The 22,993-nt window shown below is 53.3% G+C and overlaps 1 protein-coding gene across 2 annotated transcripts in view; it reads left to right on the top strand.

The window, feature by feature from the left end:
* The window catches only part of PFKP (phosphofructokinase, platelet), a 59,485-nt gene that overhangs the window by 11,346 nt on the left and 25,146 nt on the right, over positions 1–22,993 (top strand). The window contains exons 2-8 of one of the 2 annotated variants that reach the window (XM_021065066.2): positions 1,630–1,703; positions 13,085–13,162; positions 15,872–16,061; positions 17,561–17,726; positions 18,841–18,885; positions 19,018–19,126; positions 21,564–21,659. In XM_021065066.2, coding sequence (XP_020920725.1) covers positions 1,630–1,703; positions 13,085–13,162; positions 15,872–16,061; positions 17,561–17,726; positions 18,841–18,885; positions 19,018–19,126; positions 21,564–21,659 — 758 coding nt within the window. Of the gene's footprint in view, positions 1–1,629; positions 1,704–13,033; positions 13,163–15,871; positions 16,062–17,560; positions 17,727–18,840; positions 18,886–19,017; positions 19,127–21,563; positions 21,660–22,993 lie in introns of both variants that reach the window. The other variant, XM_084980613.1, reaches the window with a different exon arrangement.

The raw sequence follows: 22,993 nt of genomic DNA, 5'->3' as shown, positions 1-22,993 counted from the left end.
TTTTTTTAGATATGTCCATAGTTTTGCCTTTTTCAGAATCTGTAATATTTTTTAAACAAGAAGAACGTAGTTATAAATTCCTTTTATATAATAACAGAGGAGAAAAAGCTACTTTAATCCTTTCAGCCATAGAGTGAATAATGTTAGAGGGAGACAGGATTCAGGGGAAATTTGAGAGAAAAATATCAGTTTTGTGGGCGGGGGCTGTCAGGGGTATCAGGGGTATCGGCTTGTGCAACACAGAAAAATTGTGCTGCTCTGAGGGAGGACACGGGACAAGGAGGAGATGAGGGTAAATGATTTGCTGCATTTTGAAATACTGAGTTTCAGGATATATGAGACAGCCACCAATGAACCAAAAGGTCACTCAAGTCTTTCATGCAAGAAACTAGGTTTGAACATGAAGTAGTGAGACTAAAATACATAATGTCTGCATGTACGTAGACGTTTGCTATGCATTTAACATGAATTTATTTCCAGCTTTTTCAGCTCCATGAACATGGTAGCCTTTCACAACTGTAGCCTTTCAGAGGCAGCAACCTTATTCTCTGGCTCCTCCTAGTTTGAAAATTTGTAACCATCTTCTGAGAGGGTTTGCCATACAAATAGATACAAATTGAGCTTCTTTGTCTGTTGAGTGTCTTTCTGGGCCCCACAGTGCCTTCATTTGTTTCTTAGTTACCAAAAGTACCTCTTACTTTGTGGTCCGCCTTCTCTAAGATCTCTGACATTTGTTCCTGAAAGTTAAATGTACGCAGGAGGTGGATGGGAGCTATTGTGGGTCCAGGAGCAGCTAGGTACCCAGGTGCGGCCTATTCTGGTGCTCAGGGCTGCATCCTCTTCAAGAGGGATGGGGTTCCCTTTTCGCTACTCTCCAGATAGCCTCACCCATCAGCTGAGACGATGGTACAGGGTTTTGCAGGTGTGAAATCCAGACCTGTTCACATAGGTCCAAGCTGCGGTTCCATTGCACAGATGGCTGCCCCAAAGGAGGGCTTCAGTGGCAAAGCCAGTTGGGGTGCAGCCGATTTATAAAAGTATATATTGCACTTTTAATTTTCTCTAAGGCCCTCTGAGGAAACGTGGGAAGTGGCCTAGATTTACCTTGATTAGGTAGTATTTATAGTATATTGGCTTGATTTGACTTTTCTTTTAATAAAATTGCATGACTTGTTTTGTGCTTAAGGCCACTGTCGAAATTTTTCTTTTCCACCGGTAGTGGGTAATAATTTTTCATCTCCTCTGCAGACCAGTGGGCTTCTCAGCACTGCTTTCTTTGAATTTGGCTGCCTGTAAACAAACCTCTCTCCTCTCTGTTGTTTTGAAATTGAATGGAATCCTGTACAAATTCAGCCCAAGGGGAGGTGGCTCGTATGCCAAGTGTGTTTGCGGGGATGTTCTGAACGCACAGCACTGAATGGGGATTTCTGTCTGCAAGACGGGGCCTCAGGACGCGGGTCTCTGCCACATACTTGTTTCTCTTCCTCCCGGCACTGGTCCCCGGGGTGAGTGTCCTGACTTTTCACCTGAGGAGCCTTCTGCGAGGGGACACGTTTCCCCCACTGTCACAGATAGCAGTGCCAGCCTCGCCCAGTCTGGTCAGTAACTCCTGCCCCTCTCTCTTTGCAGGGATGAACGCTGCTGTCCGAGCCGTCGTCCGCATGGGCATATACGTGGGGGCCAAGGTGTACTTTATCTACGAGGTCAGTGTCACCCCCTCCTGCTTTCTCTGACTCTCAGGAACCCATGCCTCCTCCTCCTCCTTGGGGGGCGGTGGGGGGAGTCACACCTGCCTGGGGCTGCTGACCACAGGTGGAAGGTGGCCAGTGATGGTACACTCAGGCGGCCTGCAGGGAAGCCCAGCTTTCATGGGGGCCTCACGGGCGGGGGGCGGGGGGGGGTTACTCTCCCTGGTCTAGAGGCACATCTGTGAGGTTTGTGTGAAGGAGCATTTTGCTGTCCACCTGGTGTTCCTCTAGGATTAATGACCTCAAGCTGGTATTATTTCCGTGTAGCTCTCGTTCCTTATAGAAGTGATAGAGTCACTAAAAAGGCAGGATGAGTTTCAGTAAACATGAAAAACCAGGAAAAGTGGCCGCTTTTAGCTTTTCATCATTAATGTAAAACCCAGACCACCTGCCCTGCATCTGTTTATGCCTTAATTTCAAAATGAAGCATCTGAAATCAGACACCAGGGAGAAGGCCCATCATCTCCCGCTTTTGAGACCCTCGCAGCTCAGGACTTAGCTGTGTTTAGAGGGAAGGCAACCCTAAAGCTTCGACCACATGGTCTATTTTCAAAATCTAGTAGGAAAACAAACAAACAAACAAAACCTTATATTTAGTTTTTAGGGAAAAACCCTTATCTTTAGTTTTTAAGTTTGTAAAACATAACAAAGCTTTAAAAAATGGAAATAAGACCATAGGTTTTGTGGGGGTTTTTTGTTTGTTTGTTTTAGTTGCTTCATTCTTCCAAGATCACTGCCAACATTTCATTCTGATTCCTGCCGGTACTACATACATTAAAAGACTGAAAGAAAGTATGTTAACATTACAGCAAATGTGTTTTGTTGACTAAGATTTTTAGCCACCACTGAGTTAGGACAATTTTCTGTGTGTCGCATACATTCTATGACTATCGCTTAAATATCTGGGTAAAATTCCATCGAATTGATGTCTCACTCACCTGACTCTGTACCTGCTTGATCCCTGCACTCTCGCATCACTGGAAATATTTAGTTCACCACCCATTTTTCAACTATCCTAACACAGCAGGCTCGAGACGAATATTTGAAGCCGTTCTGTGCATTGTGTCCTTACGGTGAGCCCAGGATACGCACCCATGGAGTTAAAATGGATGGTTCTTGTAACGGGTCTGTGGTCTCGCCAAAGGGACCTCTTTGTTCCATCCCACGCTGGGCACAAGGTGGCCCCAGACCCCGCCAGTTCTGCGTGTGGCCTCACCTCCCAAGAACCCACTTGGGCTCCCATGTCTGTTTACTAAGTCATTTTCTCCACTTGTGAAGATGCTGCTCAGTTGTTGCTCTTTGGTCTGAATGACCATTTGTTCGCTGGAAAGATGCTTTTTCCTGGGCTTAGGTTTGCCTTTGAAAACGGTGGTTCTATGGGTTGGGGGTTCGTATTTACCTGATTTGGGCCAATGTTAGCGTGGTGGGTTTCATCAAAGTCTCTCCAGAGCTGTAGTTTTGTTATTCTCTATTCGGGTGTGTTTAGGGTCAAATGGCCCTCGTGACTGTCCTGAGCCTCGCCTGGTGACCGATGGCCCCACCATGGACGTGGCGTGAGCATGTGGCCGCCGTGCTGCGCTTGCCAACCTGGCTTCTCCCCCTTCAAGCTGATTTTTCCTGGTGCTGCTGCTGTGCACGCTTTCCTCTGCCGCCTTCTTTTATTGTACCTTGGGGAGGGGGTTGCTCTGCCCTAGAACTTGAGAGAAGATGCCACCACCTGATATCTTTTCCCAATGAGAGAGAGAGAGTGGTGTTAAAAGTTGTCTGGGGGTCCCCCGCCCCATCCTGGTATCAAGCGTCTCTGTTACAAGTAACAAAATGTTTCACATTCTGGTCAGGCTTTTCTGTTACAAGTAACAAAATGTTTCTGTCTCTGAAGACCAGTTTCCTTCTGCTTCCAGTTTCCAGCGTGTTCCCTAGGAAACCTTTGATCTCCTGGCACACTGCCCTTCTTGTCACCTCCCTGGTGGCAGTGCAGGTCCGTCCCTACAGTGAGTCACCTGATCTTCAAGATGACCCTGAGTCGGGAGGGAAGGAAGGCGGTTCAGTTATTTCATGGAAGAAACGGACCAGCCGTGGGCAATTCACTTTCTCTTTGTCACTTCTTGTCACCAGCGGGGCTGGGACGAGAGCTCAAACCCTATCAGAGCAGCGGAGGGGGCGTGTTTCACCTCCGGACGTTGCCGCCTCGGAGACCTCTTCTGCCACCCCGTTACCAGGGGGCTAGAGGGCCTTGGCATGGCAGGGAGGCGTGTGCGCGATGCTCTGCTTAAACCAAGGGCGCAGTCTGAGTCTGTGGTGATTGTCGCTGGTGGGAAGGGGTGGGGGAGGGGCTGGCGTGCCTGTAGGCTCTGGGGGTCTTAGAACCGGCGGAGTAACTGGTCACCTTTAAGGCGTCCTCCTCAGATTGAAGGGTTCTCCTGTGTGGTTCTGCTTGTTTATTGGCACTGCGACCCGCGGGCGTCTGTCTGTATTCTGGAGATGCTTTGACTCATCCGACCTCTACCTCAGACTTCGCACATTTAAAAGCGAAGGAGGTGGCTGCATCGCATAAGCCCATCACTGGGGCTTCCTTTGAAGAATGTTCAGGGTCTCTTTGGTGGCATCTCAACATAGAAGAGCTAAGTTTATACCTGCCTGGTTATCAGCCAGGAAAGGGCACAGGCCCACTTTCCTCATAGGTGATGGGGGTCTCAGTCCTGGTGTTCTGGGGCCAAGGCACTCACGTCCCCCTGGGTGGGAGTGGGGACAGTTGCCCAAGGGAGCCCCTCTGCCCGCCCTCCTGTGTGGCAACAGACCCACCCCTGCAGGGGCACCAGGGGCACCAGGGGTTTCTGCACCTCCTCCATCAGGCAGATGCTGAAGGACCTGGTGTGGGTCAGCGCAGGCGCAATCTCACGTTCACGGTCACTGCTCTATGGGCCTCTTGGGGCATCCAACAGAGCACAGCTTCTGTGGGTCGGCACTGGGGGTGACCAGATCTTTGGAGTTCTTACGTTCTGGAGGGAAATAGAAACATCCTGGAGGCGGCCGCATCTGAATCCACATGGCCTGATGGAGGTGGCACACTGCTCCCCCGACACCCCTCCTCCACCCCAGGGAGGGCAGCTTAGTGACGCAAAGGTGCTCCTCGGTGCCAGCCTCACCTTGGGGCTCGCTGGAAGTGCGGCTCTCAGCCGGCCTGGGCGGGGGCTGGGCACTGGTGCTGATCAGGGCAGGCAGAGCGCAGCCATGCCTTCGCTGCAGGTGTGACTCCACTGGGTCTGGTTCCAAAATCCAAACATCCCGAAAATCTGCCAGTGTGTCCCCAGCTCATTTGGGCACAGTCCTCAGTAAGGCTGCATGTAACCCTTCATCACCACTTTGCGTGACCATCCCCGGGAGGGGATGAGGTCTGTTCACTCTGCTGCCAGTGGCAGGTGACACGGAATGTCCACCCAGCTCCCTAAAACCCCAGCCTCCAGGATCCTGGCACATCTCTCCTCTGAGGGTCTGGGAACGACTGTGGACCCACATTCGTAGCTGAGTGACTCTAGGCATCAACACCTTAACCTTCCAGCCTCTCTGCGCCCTCATCCGTCCCGTGAAAACCCTCTCCACCCTTCCTGCCCTTGGGAAAACTGCGCACCAGGCGAGGGGGCCGTGAGGCCGTGCGGGCCTTTGACTTTGCTGCTTGTTGCCAGGGTTCAAGGGACCCGCTTCCCTGTGGCTGTTTCCGGACTATGCATGGCCACACGTGCCTGTCTGCTGCCCACATCATGTCCTGATGGACTCGGCTTCCTTCCTTGCTGCAGTGCTGTAGGCATCTGCAGCCACCAGATTGTCCCATCGGGAGCCAGGACTACTCCCGAGCCCATAGCAATGACAGCCAGAAATGTCCCCAGACATCAGCAGAGGTCTCCTCATTGGGGACAACCATCCTACACCCACTGGGGCAGAAATTTAGAAGATGTTTGGTTTTATTTTATTTTATTTTTTTTGTCTTTTTTTTTTTTTTGCCATTTCTTGGGCCACTCTTGCGGCATATGGAGGTTCCCAGGCTAGGGGTCTAATCGGAGCCGTAGCCACCAGCCTACACCAGAGCCATAGCAACTCGGGATCCGAGCCGCGTCTGCGACCTACACCACAGCTCACGGCAACGCCGGATCTTTAACCCACTGAGCAAGGGCGGGGATCGAACCCGCAGCCTCATGGTTCCTAGTCGGATTCGTTAACCACTGCGCCACCACGGGAACTCCTGGTTTTATTTTTTAAAGCATCATTCAGCGATTTATCCAACAGTTTGTCTCTGTCTAGTTTCTAAGTTCACCTAGAGCTTTTGAGGTTACCAACACTCCGAAACAGTGGAGCAGGTCCATAGCCATCCTTTAAATGGAGCATTTGGGGTTTTTTTCTTGAGCGGAAAGCATGCAGGAAGTGCCCTGGCTGGAAAACACTAGCATTTCTGCTGGGGTTTGGGCTGGCAGTGTGATCTGTCCAACTGCCACGGGCCTGCTGCAGATCTGGGGCGAGTCCAGCCATGGTGTGGGCCCAGCCCTTGGGCGCCGTCCCGGGAGGGATGGGCCCGGGTGTGGAGGAGCCATTCTCCCCCCCAGTGAGCCATGGCTTTTTCCTTTGCAGATAGTGTTTCTCCTTAGAAACGTACAAGTGCCCCCAGCTCCTTGGAGACGGTGGGGGTGAGTCTTTCATTTGCCTTTCGCCACAGACTCTGCTCAGGGTGGACCATCAGGTTTGGTGGATCAGAAGCAGGATGGGGAGAGTCCTGAAGTGACCGGCTGCTGTCAGCAGGGCCGCAGAGATGGCCTCGCTGTGTTTAGTTTAATATACAGGTTCAAAATCCTATTAGCTGCAAGGTTTCCTGCAAATTAAAAAAAAAAAAAAAAAAGTTGTTATTCTTATTACAGCTCTTTAACTGACCAACTTAAAAGTTTTCCTCCTTAAATGAACTTGGGCCCAGCCTCTGTAGATGGCAGGGCTCGGCTGGCCGTTGTCTTCCGCACACTGAAGAGAATCTGAGAGCACAGCCCATCAGATTCAGCAGCTAATCTTTTTATTATTAAAAACACCGCATTTAAATGGGTGAGAGGGAGTTCCTGCTGTGGCACAGTGGCTTAAGGATCCAGTGCTGCTGCAGCCGAAGCGTAGGTGGCAGCTGTGGCTCGGATTCAATCCCTGGCCCTGGAACTTCCATATGCTGTGGGTATGGCCAGAAAAAGGGAGAGAGAGAGAGAAAATAAAAATCAGTGGGTCGGAGGTGTCAGGACTTCTGTAAAAGAACAGGAGCCTCAGAACAAGATCGGGAACTATTTTTTGGTCCAGGGAGAGGCTTTCTCGCCAGAGCCCCGGGTCCCTTTTGGACCCATCTAGAGTCCGGGCTGCACTTGGGTGAGGCCCTGACACCCCAGCCTGATGTCTAGCAGTGATGCATGAGCTCTAGGTATCAGTTAATAGACTGGCATCCTGTTTCCCTTCCTTGCAGAAGCCCCCTATTCACCGTGAAGCGTGTCATTTTTCTTCGTGGACATGGTGACCTGCCTGCTGCTTTCACAGGTTTTCACATGAGAGATAGCGTGTTGTGACCCAACAGCAATGAAACCCCACTCTCCCAGTGAGGGCAGCGGCTGTCCAGCCCAGAAGCCAAGGCTGGCCTGAGTGGTGGATTCGAGCTGGAGGGAGGGGAGAGGCAGGTGCTTTGCTGGGTGCTCTGCGGTCCTGGGCCGTGTGGGTGGGAGGGCTGGTGAGGCCACTGCCGCGCACCGAGAGCTGGTTAGAATGCCGACCTTGGAGGCATCTGGCTTTGTCACCCCCGCCTCTCCCCCGCAACACCCCCCCACCTTGTCCCCCACACTTTCTTGAAGAACAAGGAGGTGACCAGAATGGTGTTGTCACCTCTTCATGAGGTTTGACACATCCACCTGCATTTTAACTTCCTCAAAGACAAAGCTCCTTAGCACAGAGTGCCCGACTGAACAGCGATGCTGGAGGGTACAGGCGGGCACGTCACCGTGGCTGAGAGGGAGCATTACTGCCTGGCCCTTCGGCTGGTGTGCCTCTAACTGTGTTGGTCGAGGTCCCTAAGTTAATGAAGGCAGGTGACTGCAGGGGGAGACCTAGCTTCTCCGTGGAGGGCTGGCTCATGCACACCTGCAATAATGAACAATTACAGCCATGGGCACCTCTTTTATTTTGTGCCTGCTCCGTGCCAGGTCCAAGCTAAATCCTTCCTGTGTGGCCTGGCTTGAACCCCATGCCATCAGCGTCATGCCCATGGCCTTAGACCACGGACTCCCAGTCATCATTTTAGCGATCGAACTGCAAAAATAATCATCTCCTCCCTGCCTCTGCCTCACCCACAGATATCACCGGGGAGTTAAGTTAAGTAAGTCACGGTGAGATAAGAGGCCTGGCTCATGTGACTGGCTTTGTCCTGCTGTGACTTTTCAGTTTACAACTACCAGGAACTGTGTATTTTGAGCTTTGGCTTAAAGAAATCTAATAACCCCCGAGGGCTAAATAAATCACGTCGCTTTTGAGTGGGTTTGCAAAAGTACAAAGTGCAGGCTGCACAGTGACGCGTCTCAGAATTTCGGAGTTGGCCAAGGCTCGCCAGGGGCAAATCCAAAGGCATTGTCCCCAAAGCCATGAAATCCATGAGCAGGGGTGACGGTGGGTTCCCTGGATTGGAGGGGTCCCCATGTTTAGAAGACGGAGGGGCCAAGCAGGCTCTGGGGCTCTGGAAAGACGTATACCATGAAGATCTGGGGGCTGAAGAACCCATGATTCCTCAGCCTTGGAAGCCATTGACATGGCGCGCCCTCGCCCAGCAGCCTCTGCTGCGCCCACACCTGGGTCTGCACGGTGATGCTTACGAAGCCTTGAGCAGTTCAGAGCCGACACCTCTCTGTGTGCTGGCTCTTAAATACACAAAAAGCTTCATTTACTGAGGAGTTAACTTGGACATTCTTCATCCCATAGGCAACAAAAAAAGTATTTCCTCGGAAGCAGGACAACCCTGGAGAAGTCTCTAAATGCTGCTGATGACACACTTCCGAAGTATTTTCTAGAAATTGATATCTTTTTTAGCAGATTATCCACTCTGGTCCTTGGACCGCTTGCCATTCAGAGCTGTTGATGGAAGGATCTGGGAAATCAGATGTGGGAGAAGCATCACCAAGTTGAGAAGACATGTGACTCATCAACTTCTCTTTTCCAAAAGACAAGCCTAGAGTGAATGGCACAGAAGCACCTTGCCTCATTTTGGTGCAGGAACTGGCCTTAAAGCTTCCGTGTAAAAAATCAACAAACTCAGGGGCTTATTTGCAGAAAGGGCTAGAGGTGGACTGGGAGTGCTTCTCTGTAAAAGTAATCCGAAAAATGAAAGCAAAGTTGTCATCAGGCAGAGTTACCCTTCCAGAAACTTTCTTTTCACACTCGTCTTTCTCTTCATCCATATGTAATTATTGCAAATATGTCTTTTTTAAGTTTTAAGGTACAATCAATATACTAAGAACTGAACATTTAAATAGGTACAATTTGAGTCTGAACATATGCAAACCCTGGTGACACCATCATCACAACCAAAGAAATTATATGTATGTAGAATCTCTTTAGTGTATATATAGAATCTCCAACACCTCCCAGAAAAAATGAAAATAAGATAAATTAGGAATTAATTTTTTTGGTCTTTTTTTTTTTTTGCCATTTCTTGGGCTGCTTCCATGGCATACGGAGGTTCCCAGGCTAGGGGTCGAATCGGAGCTGTAGCTGCCAGCCTACGCCAGAGCCACAGCAACGCGGGATCCGAGCCTCATCTGCAACCTACACCACAGCTCACGGCAACACCGGATCCTTCACCCACTGAGCAAGAGCAGGGATCGAACCCACAACCTCATGGTTCCTAGTCGGATTTGTTGACCACTGCACCATGATGGGAACTCCCTAGAAATCAATTTTAAAGTTTGCTATAGCACAAGACTGAAATTTCAAGACTACTTTCCCTGTGGTTCTTTAATTTTAAGCAATGCATGTGAGATTTCTTATAAGAAAGAGCAGTCTGCAGGTGAACCAGCTCTTCCCTTCTTAGAACAGATTTAGCAGATGCCTTAAAACCACTCCTACATGTGGCGGTGTCTCCTATGTTATCAGCTAGGGACTGTGCTTACTTTGCTCAAAACAATCCTAAACAGATGAGGGTGCTTTCGGGGGCTCCGGGGTGATCTTAGATGTGACCACTGCTGGAGCTGACGCCATCAGCTGAGTGTTGCCACGGTTCATCTTATGAACCGGGACCAATGTGACAATGCTACTTTGGGTCACAAACTAAGCATGGCTTCAATGGTTTTATGATTTGTTTTTCTTGGGTGAGTCACAGAACTGGCTCTGGAGGCAGGTTCTGAAAGAGAATTCTAGAGACTGTTTTGGGCTCAGGCTACCCTAGAATAAGTATGCAACCTTGTAAGGGGCTTACCTCGAAAAGGCTCACCTGAAATTCCCCATCACAGTACGTTTGCGTCCGACTCGTCTTCCTCACTTAGCAGCATCTTCTGTGTTAGCCGAAGACAGTTTGAATCGGTGGTTGGTAATTATTCCTCAGATGTTCTATGGCCAGAGCGAGTTTGCAAATTAAAGACTGAGTCATTTCCTCTGACCCAGCCCATGTGCGCAGCCCAGATGCCCTGAGCACAACACTGGCTAAACCGCCCCTTTCCCCCTTAGTCACTTTCTTTGTTGTATGTTTCTAGGTGACACAAAGAAACCACGTGATTTCTGGAGAACATTTAACTTCTCAAAATAAGTGTTATGGTTTGCAGAGCAGTTTTCCATGTTCTGGCTCCAGGAGCAGTGGGCTTGGCAAATGTTTTGATTAAATCCGTGTTTAGGTTCTCAGAGATAAGGGGGGGGTGGTGAGGACGTGTTTCTCTTCCCAGTATGGTGCGTACTGAGCAGCAGATCGTCTGTGGGGTTTGGCTGGGGAGCAGGGGGCACGGGAACGGGTTGCCTGAGGCTGAGACAGCCCCACGGCAGCCTCTGACCCTCCAGCTGTCCCGTGTCACCCTTGTAAGCAGTGCAGGGGCAGTTGCAGGGGCAGTGACTCTCTTTACCCAGCTGTTGCGTGTGCAGAGTCGTCCCCAGTGGCTGTTGCCATGGGGCTCTACACAATTTTAGCAGAAATTTGTCCCAGCCTCGGGTCAGCCCAGGGGTCCGTCCTGCTCTGTCTAGGACAGTCTGGGTTTGTGCGGCTGCTCTGGCCTAATTACAGTCCTGTTCACACTCACTCCCAGCAGTGCTGGGGTCTGGATGACCGAACACCACCCCTCCCCTCGGGGTCCACGGCGGCACAGTGGGCAGGGTCGGAAACCCGGCCCGGGGCCCGCTCACCTGCTCACTCCCAGGCTCCATGGAAGGGAGTGTCCACAGCCTGCGGTTTGTGGAGCAGGGCCCCGAGCAGGCCCTGCTGTGCTGCCCTCCAGGGCGAGGGTGCTTCTCAGCAGGGCCCTGGGCGTCTTGAGAGAGAGGTCACTGAGGGCGACCCTAAAGCTGGACTCTTTCTCGCTTCTGTAATCTGTCACCTGTCACTTATTCATCATCTGTCTCACCTGTCATCCATCACCTGCCCACCGTCCATCCAGATGCCTGTCTGTTGTCTGTCCATCTGTGTTCAACATCCTGTTGAAGTAAGCTCCCTGGGGTCACTTGGCAGAGGAGAGGCCTGGTTGTGCCTTTGCTCCTGGGCAGCAGGGGGTCTGCGGGGTCGGCCCCCATCTACGCAGCTCACATACCAGGACGCGACTCGAATAGCCCCTGTGATAAGCGCTCCCTGCCAGAGGGGGGCCTGGGTCCCATCTCAGCCCAGCTTGTCACCCCTCTCCTCCACAGTGACAACCACACCAGGCTCTATAAATGGAAGAGGCTAAGGATGCACAGCCTCTGCCACTTTCAGGAGGAAGGGGATGGGGACACAAAGATAAAAGGGGCCTCAAAGGTGGAGGTGAAGTGTGTGTGTGGTGGGAAACCCACTGCTTCTGCATGAGGGCAGAGCCCAGCCTGTTCTGAGGCCGAGGAAAGCACTTGTCACGTGAGCGACACAGGCCATCACGTAATCCAGGTATCTGGGTGTGGATATAAGTACTGACATAAGATTACACCCAGTGTATCATAACAATGTGTGATTTAACAGTTCTGCTACATAGCATGTAATATATATCAATACATACATACGTGCATTGCGTATCATCTGGTGTTATCTATGTGACAACCAGGAAAAGAGAAAAGCATGGAGTCGAGCCAAACAGGGAGAAGCTGAGACAGGAGCATTTTCTACTATGCATACAAGTTTATGGTATGTGCGTATTACATATAAAATATACAAATATGGGTAAGTCTGATGTTAGGTTATATGTAATTATAGTGTTTCACATGTTAGCACATAATGTGTTAGATATCACACATAGTGTACGTTACATTTTGATGGACATCTCACACTTATGAGTGTACAAATCCATGCCCATGTCTGCACTGTTGATTAATTTCTGCACAAGCCTCCAGAGTCAGTGAGCTGTTTCATTTTTTTAAATCTGCATTCCTTTTATCCTTTCTTCTTGACCTTCTTGCAGCTCGGAGCAGGAATCCGCGAAGACGATCTATTATGATCAACTTCCCCAGGCTGCTAATGCCTGTTCCCTCTTAGGGGCAGATGCCCTGGAAAGTGAGCTGCGTAGATAGAGCTGCACATGCACCTCGCTCTCATTCCTGATCTGGTACAATCTGCGGGGCAGTCGAGATGCATCTGGCGTTGAAAATCGTTGTCTTTGGTCTTCTAGGCGTCGCTGTGCAGGTTCACCCAGGGACCCTCTGTGTCCCTGAACTGTCACCAATGGGGAGGTGAGGCAGGTGGTGATTGGGGTGACATCCAGCTGTGCTTTGGGCCCTTTCGCGTGTGTGGAGAGTCGCCTGGATCACCCGGCAGGTGGGGGACCTCACGGGCTGCTTTCTGGGGTGCAGTGCAATGGACACCACTGTCCTCAGTGAGTTTGCACTGAAATCCCGACGGTGTTGGGGTCCCTTTTCAATCGCTCAGGATCTGGGGGACAACAGGCAAGCCGTCTTACTCCCTCGAGGACTCTGGCTGAGTCTGGGTGGAAATTCCCATGCCCGGAGAATGAGTGGGAGGCTCCCCTGTCCCCCACTCTGACAGAGCAGAGGTGTTGCGCTGTGTCTTCTAACCCTCAGGCTCTCAGGAACCCAGATTCCTTGTCATCGGCGTCTCCACTTCCCATCACTTACAGACCACGTGAGGGCTCCACCGAGTCGTAACAAGCTGTCCTTCTCTCCGCCAGGGTTACCAGGGCATGGTGGATGGCGGCAGCAACATCGTCGAGGCGGACTGGGAGAGCGTGTCCAGTATCCTGCAAGTGGTAGGTGCCAGTTTGTTTCTCCAAGTAACTGCAGCCTGAGACCTTCTGTGCTTATGCTCAGTACTAGTTCAAACAGACTAAAGCACTCCCTGGTATCCCTCTCACCTTGCATGAAACTTTCTTACTTTGCCACTGAATTCAGTTTTTACAAAGCCTTACCCCATGCACACTGCGAAGTGACCCCTCAATAAAAAGTGACACGGGATGGCGAGTGGTACGTGTCGGGGATTTGGTATTTTTCAGAGCAGGTTAGCTCTGGCGCAGCTTTGATTCATCAGTGCCTTGTGTTTGGTGATGAATCTCCTTGCCTGTTGGGTTTGGGAGGTCATTTGGCATCCGTGCAACAAAGCCTAGGAGGATCCTGACTGGCTGCCTCGAGGGAGTCATTTGGGAACAGGGCATCTTTGTCCTGCCCTGACCCGGGCGGGGCTGGTCTCCTTGGGGCATGAACTGATGAGGTCATGACCGCTTCAGGCGAAACACTTGCTTACTTGGCATTTAAAAGAAACCCGCCTGAATATTTTATGCCTAATAAATTCCTGGAACCATGTAGCTTAGCGAGGGCTCCAAACCAGTTGAGAAATAGAGATTAAGTAGAAAGAAGGGACTTCGTGGAAACCTCTTTACTTACAGTTTGAATTTTTGAAACATACCTATTATTCTGTGACTCGGGTTGAGTGTTTTTTTAACTGAAGGAAACCAAATTGGTCCATTCCCTCTGAAGGTGCTAGGCAATGGAAGAAGGTACGAAAAAATGTGGTATGGACTCATACATGGAATATTATTCGGCCATAAAAAAGAAAATCCTGCAATGTAGGTCAACACTGGGGACAAGCCCAACACAGAAAGACAAACGCCGCAGGATCTTCCCGAGCTGCGGAATTTAACAAGCCAGACTCACAGACATGGAGGAGAATGGTGGTTCCCACCGTGTCATCTAATGTGAGGGTCTCTATAAGGGGGGCTGCAGCAATGGGAGCTGCTGGTCAAAGAACACAAGCTTCCAGCCACAAGATGAGGAAAGGTTTGGGCCTCACACACAGCGTGGTGACGCCGTTAGCTATTCTGTGGACTTGAAAGTGGCCAAGAGAGTCAGTCTTCAGTGTTCTCACCACACACGCACACCCAAAAGGTAACCGTGTGAGGGGCCAGAGGAGCTAACTTGACTGTGGTGTGCCTTCCGCCGTGTGTACCGGCGTGAAGTCACCGTGTTACACACCTTAGAAACATCCTCATTGTATATTTCGCTGCATTACCTACTGGAAAGTGGCTAAGAGAGTAGATCTTGAAAGTTCTCACCACAGACAGGTAGCCGTGTGGATTGATACATACATTAACTCACCCTCTGGGCGCTCAGTGCACAGGGTAACATGTACCAAGTCATCTCAGCGTGTGCACCTTAAACACACAAGGTCATGTGCCACCTGCCTCGCAGTAAAGAAGGCAGATGTGCCTTTTAGTGCCCATTGCAGCCTCGGAAGTCTGCACTTGAACCCTTTTGCTCTACTGCCCCGGGAAGAGGCGGAAGGAACGTCGGACAGCCGTGGATCCCTAGGTAACTGACACTCGCAAAACATCAGGACAGGGTCATCCGAATTCCAGGCAGTCAACCTGGGTGGGAGGAGAGCACGTCCCTTCTGCTGTGCTGGGTGTGCAGAAAGGTAGGACGCACACGTGTGGGTGGTGCAAGTGTGGGGGGGCACGTGTTTATAGGTGGGCGTGTATGAGTGAGTGTGTGTGCCTGTGTGGCGTGAGGTCCACTTTGCAACTTCTGGTTTCGTCCCGGGGTCCTGTCTGTGTTACTTCCTCAGTGTTGAGGAGTTGCTGACGTAACTTCCTGGTGTTGGAGCTCGCATGACCCTCTGATCGCTCTCGGTCACATCCAAGCCCAGAGGTGGTGCCCTCCGGCCAGGCTCTGCTGTGCCAGGTCCTGATGTTGCCCCCATCACACTGGCCGTGAGCATTAACCACGGTCTCGGCTGCTCGTGGGCGTCTTGCTCGACAAGGTGGACAGGCACTTGGGGGGCACAGATGAAGTTTAAAAGTGCGTGTGATTTGTGTCAAGGCATCCTGCATTTTTCTAAATGCAACCGGGGTCCTTTGCTTTTGAAGAACCAAGTATGAAAAGTGGTGATTTGTCTCTCCCAGAAATCTGAATACTCCAGCTAAAGTTTTCTTAAGATTTTGCCTTTGAAAGTGGTGGTCGGGGGGAGGAGGGAATCGGGCAAGAAGCAACCCCCTGGGCTCACAGGTTCCACTCTGCCTGCACCTGTGCTGAGCCCTGACCAACAGAAGGGGCGTCTTGTGGCCTGGGGCCGCTGGACACAGTGCTTCTCTGGCCATGGCTGATGACCGGGGCCGGGCCACCTTAGGCTGAGAGAGGGTGTGGGGTCCAGAAGCCCCCACAGGATGGCTCTCATCATCCTGCAGACTCATGCTCCGCACGTCTAGCTGGCGGCGGCTGCTCATCCTCATGGCCGCACGCGGCCCCCTTTGGGAGGGACACAGCATCTTTATCCACTAAATTCTGGGATGGCGCTAAAAATGGGAAAACTCCAAACTTTCACAGCTGACCATCTCAAAAGAACAAGAGGATGGAAACCCACACTTTGAAAGTCCTGTGTTCGTACCACACTCTCGGGTGCCCAGCTGTCCAGCTTTCTGTCCAGTCAGAGCAGACACACAAACACAGTTCTCTTGCTTTTTCAGGGAGGGACGATCATTGGCAGCGCCCGCTGCAAAGACTTCCGCTCTCGGGAAGGCCGCCTGAAAGCTGCTGCTAACCTGATCCAGCTGGGCATCACCAACCTGTGTGTCATCGGTGGGGACGGCAGCCTCACGGGGGCCAATATCTTCCGGAGAGAGTGGAGCGGGCTGCTGGAGGAGCTGGCCAAGGATGGTAGGCTGGGCTTCCTCACGCTTGCTCCCCGGAGTCTCTGCCACCCACGCCTCTGCCCTTCCCTTCGGAGAGCAGGACTTCCTGCATTCTGCCCTTCTTTTTCTTTCTTTCTTTTATTTTATTTCATTTTTTTTGGTCTATTTAGGGCCACATCCATGGCACATGGAAGTTCCCAGGCTAGGAGTCGATCAGAGCTCCAGCTGCCAGCCATGGCCACGGCCACGGCCACGGCCACAGCCATGCTGGATCTGGGCCATGTCTGCAACCTACACCACAGCTCACGGCAATGCTGGATCCTTAACCCACGAACAGGGCCGGGGATCAATCCCGCATCCTCCTGGACACTAGTCCACTTGTTACCCCTAAGCCACAACAGGAACTCCCCGTTCCACCCTTTTAACTATCCCAGAGGTGTTTGTGCCGGTGGTGACATAGATCTAACAGCTGCCACCTCGGGACTTAATTTGTGCCTCGAATCATAGTGATAACTCTCATAAGAATAGCGTTATTCTGCCATCCCACGTGCCAGACCCTGCCCCACCTTGATGGAGACGGTTCTGTGTTGTGCTCATGGCAACATCTCAGAGGGTGTGTATTGGTCCCCACTTCACAGGTGGGGGCCGGGCCTCCAGGTGAAGCCACATGGCTATGAGGGGAGCCTAGCTCCCGCCCGCCCCCACACACCACGGCCGCCCTCACCGTCAGCCCCCCTGGGGTCTTTGGTGTTGCAGGACGTGGTCTAGACATGACCACCTGCAGCTAGATGGTCCTGAGCTCGATGGGAGAGGACGTCTGGGAATCTCCCATATTCCGGGCTTTTTATCTTTGAAGCCCGTTGTTCCCTAACTCTAATTCAACATGAAATATGACCAGCGGAAGCAAACGGGACTAATAGCATAAACTGGAGCTAAAGCAATTACCGCAAGTTCTGCACGTCTGTTTGGGGACGAAGAGCAGCTGTCAGACGCCAGCAGCCAGAGCCTGAGGGCACCTCTGTCCACCATGTCTGGCGTAAGGCAGGCGTGAGAGGCGGTGACACGGGAGAGGAATGGCTGTCCCCACCCCGACCCTGGCACTGGATCGTTTCCAGCAGGGCTGCCAGCCCCGTCGGTCTTCCCTGAGAGCAATTAGTAGATCTTCACTAACTAACAAGCCCCCACGGGCCATAAGGGGTCAGTGTAGCCATCACACAGAATTCTGAAGGGCCTGATTCTGGGATGGTGATGGGGCTTCATCAGAGCAGATGGAAGCTGGATCTTTTGCACCATTGGGAACCTGCAATCCTTCTTTTCCTGAATTTTTCTCCCTGGGTCAGCAACCTTGTCTGGTGTCCGATGTCACGCCACCTTTGTCGCCAGCTCCACGTCTGTGTGCTTTGCCCTCCGTGAGCAGGGTTAGGCACTCAGGGGCAGAGACAACAGAGCAACAAGCAGGAGATGCCTTTAGAAGCGTGCATGTGCTCCCGTGTCACCCCAGGCATCTGGCTTGTTCCTCCCCAGGCAAGATCGACAAGGAGGCAGTGCAGAGACACGGGCACCTCAACGTGGTGGGGATGGTGGGCTCCATCGACAACGACTTCTGTGGCACCGACATGACCATCGGCACCGACTCGGCCCTGCACCGCATCATGGAGGTGGTAGATGCCATCATGACCACCGCCCAGAGGTAGGGGCGCGGGACGTGGCGGGCGGGGCCGGGGAGACCTCTGTGCGGCCCCGGGAGCTTTCCGAGATGGCCCTTCTGCTGCACGCCTTGTCACTCAATATCAGAAACAACTTAGTATTGGTTGCCTGGTTTGCCTTTTTGTTTGGTTTTGTCTTTTAGGGCCACACCCACAGCATACGGAGGTTCCCAGGCAAGGGGTCTAATTGGAGCAGCAGCTGCCAGCCTGCACCAGAGCCACAGCAACATGGGATCCAAGCCACGTCTGTGACCCACACCACAGCTCATGGCAACACTGGATCCTTAACCCACTGAGCAAGGCCAGGGATTGAGCCTGAGTCTTCATGGATACTAGTTGGGTTGGTAACTGCTGAGTCACTATGGGAAATCCAGGTTTGCTTTTTATTTTCAATTTTAAAAAGTCACTCCCTCCCGACTATAAAAGAAAAATGTGTTCACTGGGAGAATTTAGAGAATAGGACGAATTGATCACGACCAGCAGGCCTGCCCAGGGGTCCCCGGAAGGAATCATGGGCAGTAAAATGACATCTTGTCCACGTGACGCAGACTGAGGGCACAGCCTTGACCAGTGTCACCTCCGTGGCTCCGGGGTTTCCTGGGCAGGGTCACAAAAGCCAAGGGGGTGAACAGGGCAGGGGCCTCTCTTTCCTGGGTGAGGCACGGGCCCCTGCCCAGGGCCACAGCTGAGGGATCTGCGCAGTGGCAGACCATGCCCGGCCTTCCCAGGGTGGCCGAGGCAGTCGGAGCTTCCCATTCGCAGAAGGGCTGAGGTCACCGGGTATGGACCTGACTCTGACTCGGTCTCCTGCGTTGGCTGAGCCGCGTCCAGCCCCCAGTTCTGGCAGGAGCAGCGGTCTCTGCCAGCAGAGCCCTTACTGGGGACAGTGTGTCTGGGCACAGGCAGCCCTGCTGTAAAACCCAACAGGGCCCTGTGCCCGCTGCCCCTCGGCTCCAAAGAGCAAGAGACACACTCGCAACGGCATCTGCTTTGGTAGAAAGTGGGTCGTTGGCGGGCAGCTCAGGCACCTGCCGTCTGAGGAAGCGGCCTTCCTGCCTAAACTTCCTGCTGAGCCACGTCTCCTTCGTCTCTTTCCAGCCACCAGAGGACCTTCGTTCTGGAGGTCATGGGCCGGCACTGCGGGTACGTACGGGCGGGCACGGCTGGGGGAGAGAGGAGCCCACGCGTGGACCCTGGGCACTCCGTGCCCCAGCGCCCCTGCCCCAGGAAGGGTCCCCGGGGCCGGCCCTCAAGGTCACTGCTGTGTCTGTGCAGGTACCTGGCCCTGGTGAGCGCCTTGGCCTGCGGGGCCGACTGGGTGTTCCTTCCAGAGTCGCCGCCAGAGGAAGGCTGGCAGGAGGACATGTGCATCAAGCTCTCAGAGGTAACAGCCCCGCCCGCAGCTCTGCCCTTGCTGCCCTGGCCGGGCTGTGCGGCGGCTCTCAGCACCCTCGGTTTGGACGGGGTTTTAAGCAGGCTGACGCTTTCTGATCCGAGGGACTTCAAGCTGGTTGCCGGGGTCTGGGCGGGTTGGCCACTCATGGGTCTGTCCCCTCCCACGGCCGCAGAGCCACGTGGCGCGAGAGACCGCTGCAGCTTTTGCATGTCTCACCCCGAGCAACAGTTTCAGTGGTCGGTGGAGGAGGCCAAGGGAGACCTCGGCCTCGGGGATGTCAGGCTACCCTGTCCCCATGTAGGGGTGGCAGGAGGTCTGCAGGTTGACTCCCTGTCTTGCACATGGCTCAGCTCACAGCCTGGTCACACACGGCCTGGTCAGTGTGGAGCAGATCCCTCTGCAAGGCTTCTAACTCAGGCCTGCAGGTCCTTGTATAAAACACGGTCAGCTCTCAGGACGGGATCCCAGCACGTGGGGAACTTCCCTTTCGTCATAGCCGTCTCATCACTGTGCTGTTGGCAAAAACGCAATCACGCGGCTGAGCGCAGTTACGGTCGTGGTCGGCAAACGCAGAAGCGTTGCGTGCGGCCAGGACCCTTGTCCCGTAAGACACGGCTGTCACCTTCAAGGTCCAAGAAAGGAGTTCCAGCAACATGTCGCATGAGCTCTGCGGACCCAAAGCCTGTGTATGAAATGATTGGTTAAAGCTGTCCCTTTTCTCAGGAGACTCTGCCCATTTTGAGGCTGCAGCTCTGGGCTCTCACCAGCCAGGGAACACGGCCCATTCGTTGAAGCCACAAACACTTTCACTGCCTCCTGGTTCTGACCTGGGGATGTGGGCGTTGTCCCCTGTTGGCCAGGGGGTGTGGCAGGAGCGGCTGGTGCGGGAGGCGAGCCCTGGCCCTCCTGTTGGACAGGCGCCTCTTTGTGACACTGAGAACGTCCACTAACTACCTGCCCAGGGCATCACCTGGGGGCTGCCCGTCCCTGCCCACCGTCCTTCCTGCTCCCGAGTCCCTGGCCTGCCCTCAAGCCCAGACACAGCCTGGAGGGAAGCTCAGAAGGTCACAGCGAGGCTGTGGCGCAGCAGGTCCTGGGCGTTGGTGCTGGATTTCCTGCTGTCGTTGCTGTGACCTTGTGGTCTCGCCTGCAGGCTCCGTGGGTTGCGGGCATTCCAGGTGCCCCGTGAGCAAGGACAAGAACAAGCAGGAGTCTGGCTCCCCTTCAGAACCTGTGGGCAGAGTCAGAACCAGTGGCTTAAACTCACTGGGGTGGAGACACTCGATGGTGCTGTGCCTATAATTCCTTTGTCTTGGTTTTCCATGTAGCTCTGCAAGGATTTTTCTAAATATCTTGAGAATAGTCAGCCAGGAAGCGAGCCATGAGTGTGCCCTGGTCACGGGCACCTCAGCACAAGGCTGAAAGGACTTGGAGGCATTGGAGGTCCCATTGCTGGACCGTGGCCGTGCCACCTGCAGGGCAGACCACGTCCCCCTCACATGCCCCGAGTCCCTCAGAGGTAACGTGGTGCTGTGAGGATCCAGTGACTCGTCCAGGAGGCAGTCGGTGGACTGGCCACCTTCCCGCCTAAGTGGGCAGATGACCCTGTTGTGGTTGAACCGCATGGGAACGTTCCATCCTACGGGGAAGCGTGGCCGTCGGGCCGACCCACACTTGTGGTCGAGGCATCACTTCCGCGTTTGCTCTTTCACGTTGACGCTAAAATAGGCATCCTTGCAGCCAGATCTTGACACCTTGTAGAAAACGGTTCTGATTAAGTGTGGCACGTTTCACACCCATCACTAAACAACCAGCTAGCAGCCCGCGTGTCTGTGACGCAGGACAGGCCGAGCCCCTCCCCGCCCCCGCCCGCCCAGGCTCACGGTCCCACCAGCTCACAGCCCCTGCAGGAGGGTCCTCAACTCGGGACGTTAGAGAACAGACTTGCTGAGACAGGTGGGGCATCGCTGGATGGGGCTGTGAGGACGGCGGCCCCAGGGGTGGACGGCACCACCCGGGCTCTGCTTTCTCCTCGGTACCTCTGCCCAGGCCAGGGCGGCCCTGCCCATCACGGGGGCGGAGAATCCTCGGCCCTCCCTAGGGCTGGGCTGGGTCCAGGGGGAGGTGGCTGGAAGTGCTGGCTTCCAGATGCAGGCCCGCTCCATGGTGGAGGCTGGCCTGGGAGCCCGGCCCCTGTGCTCATCACCTCGGGTCCAGGTCACGGCACCAGCTGCGGCCGCCTCGCCTGCGGGGCCGTCACAGCTGCTGCGGCGCCTCCAGGCCTGCCCGTGTCATTAGGAAACACGGCCCGTGAAGCCGGTGCCCTGTCCTCCCCGGGGCGAGGCCAGCCGGGTGGGGCAGAGGCCCCGTCTTGTCATGAGGGACGGTTTAGGCGCATCTGAGGGTCTTATTTTCTGTTCCTCAGAACCGCGCCCGGAAAAAACGGCTGAACATCATCATTGTGGCCGAGGGAGCCATCGACACTCAGAACAAACCCATCACCTCGGAGCAGATCAAGGAGGTGGGTGTCCACCCCTCACCCGGCACCTGCCTGGAAAGAGGCTGTGTCAATGCCCCAGGCGGCGGGGGGGCTGGAACGGCGTGCTACTGGATTTTTTGTTCTTCTTGATAGTTCAAAGCATTTCATAATGACTCACAGCCTTAGTGGCATGAGAATCACCCAGCTCCTGACCTCAGGAGAGCCCGAGCCTCTGGAATACGGTCGGGAGCTTCCCGACAGGCAGAGGAAATGAGGCAGGTGAGTGGGCTTAGAAGGCTTCAGCTCCCAGGGGTGCCAGCTTGTCTGGCCCAGGAGAGATCAGCCGGGCTGCCCGCTTACCAAGGTAACCACACCGGAGAGACCCATTGGTTCTGGTTGAAGCCGCCCACCGGGGCAAATGCGGAATCAGCTTGGCTTTGCCCCTTGGCTTCTCTGATGCCTTGCATGTGTCCGGGACCAGCTGTTCCCCTAACTATTAAGCTATCGAGAGAGACCTACGCAAGTCTGCCAGGGTTTGTGGATGGAATCGACGTGATCAGAGCAGAGATTTTCTCCCCGCTTGAAGCTGAAGACTGGTTGTGTAATATTAGAGCCAGAGGGGGCCATGGGGTTCCTACCACCCAGCCCTTCATTTTTATAGAGTAAGTGAAGTCCAGTGAAGACAGGTAGCCTGCGCCCAGCTGGGTTCATGTGGGCCCTGGATGAAGGGACACCTGGATTTTATTGTGTTGTGCTTTTCCAGTGCAGCCTTACACGTTTAAGGAGATGTTTACACTTCATGCAGTAGCAATGCTTTAAATAGCTGCAGCGATAGGGCTTCTTAATCATGTTACTTATGTTCATTTGCAAGGGAGGAGAGACAGATTTTATTTGCTCATAAAAGCACTCGTTAGAAAAGAAATTTCAGCAGTTCCCCTCATGGCTCGGTGGTTAATGAGTCTGACTAGCATCCATGAGGACGCAGGTTCGGTCCCTGGCCTTGCTCAGTGGGTTAAGGATCCAGCGTTGCTGTGAGCTGTGGTGTAGCTCCAATTTGACCCCTAGCCTGGGAATCTCCATATGCTTGGGTGCAGCCCTAACAACAAAAAAATAAGAAGAAATAAAGGAAGGAAGTGAAATTTAAGAGTTCCTGTTGTGGCTCAGAGGGTTAAGAACCCTACTGGTCTCCGTGAGGACATGGGTTGGATCCCTGGCCTTGCTCAGCGGGTTAAGGATCTGGCACTGCCGTGAGCTGGGGTGTAGGTCGCAGACGTAACTTCAGTCAGACCCCTAGCCCAGAACTTCCATATGTCACAGTCTCGGCCCCAAAAAGGGAAGAGTGAAACTTAGAAACTAGAATGTTCTTCCATGCAGCC

Source organism: Sus scrofa, chromosome 10 (genome assembly GCF_054392235.1).
Source record: "Sus scrofa isolate SSC_HxYL_T2T_F1_AM1 chromosome 10, Sscrofa_HxYL_maternal_Yorkshire_Landrace_v2.0, whole genome shotgun sequence".
Classification (NCBI taxonomy): domain Eukaryota; kingdom Metazoa; phylum Chordata; class Mammalia; order Artiodactyla; family Suidae; genus Sus; species Sus scrofa.
Note: the sequence above shows the minus strand (reverse complement) of the source record. Positions and strands in the feature narration are given on the sequence as shown.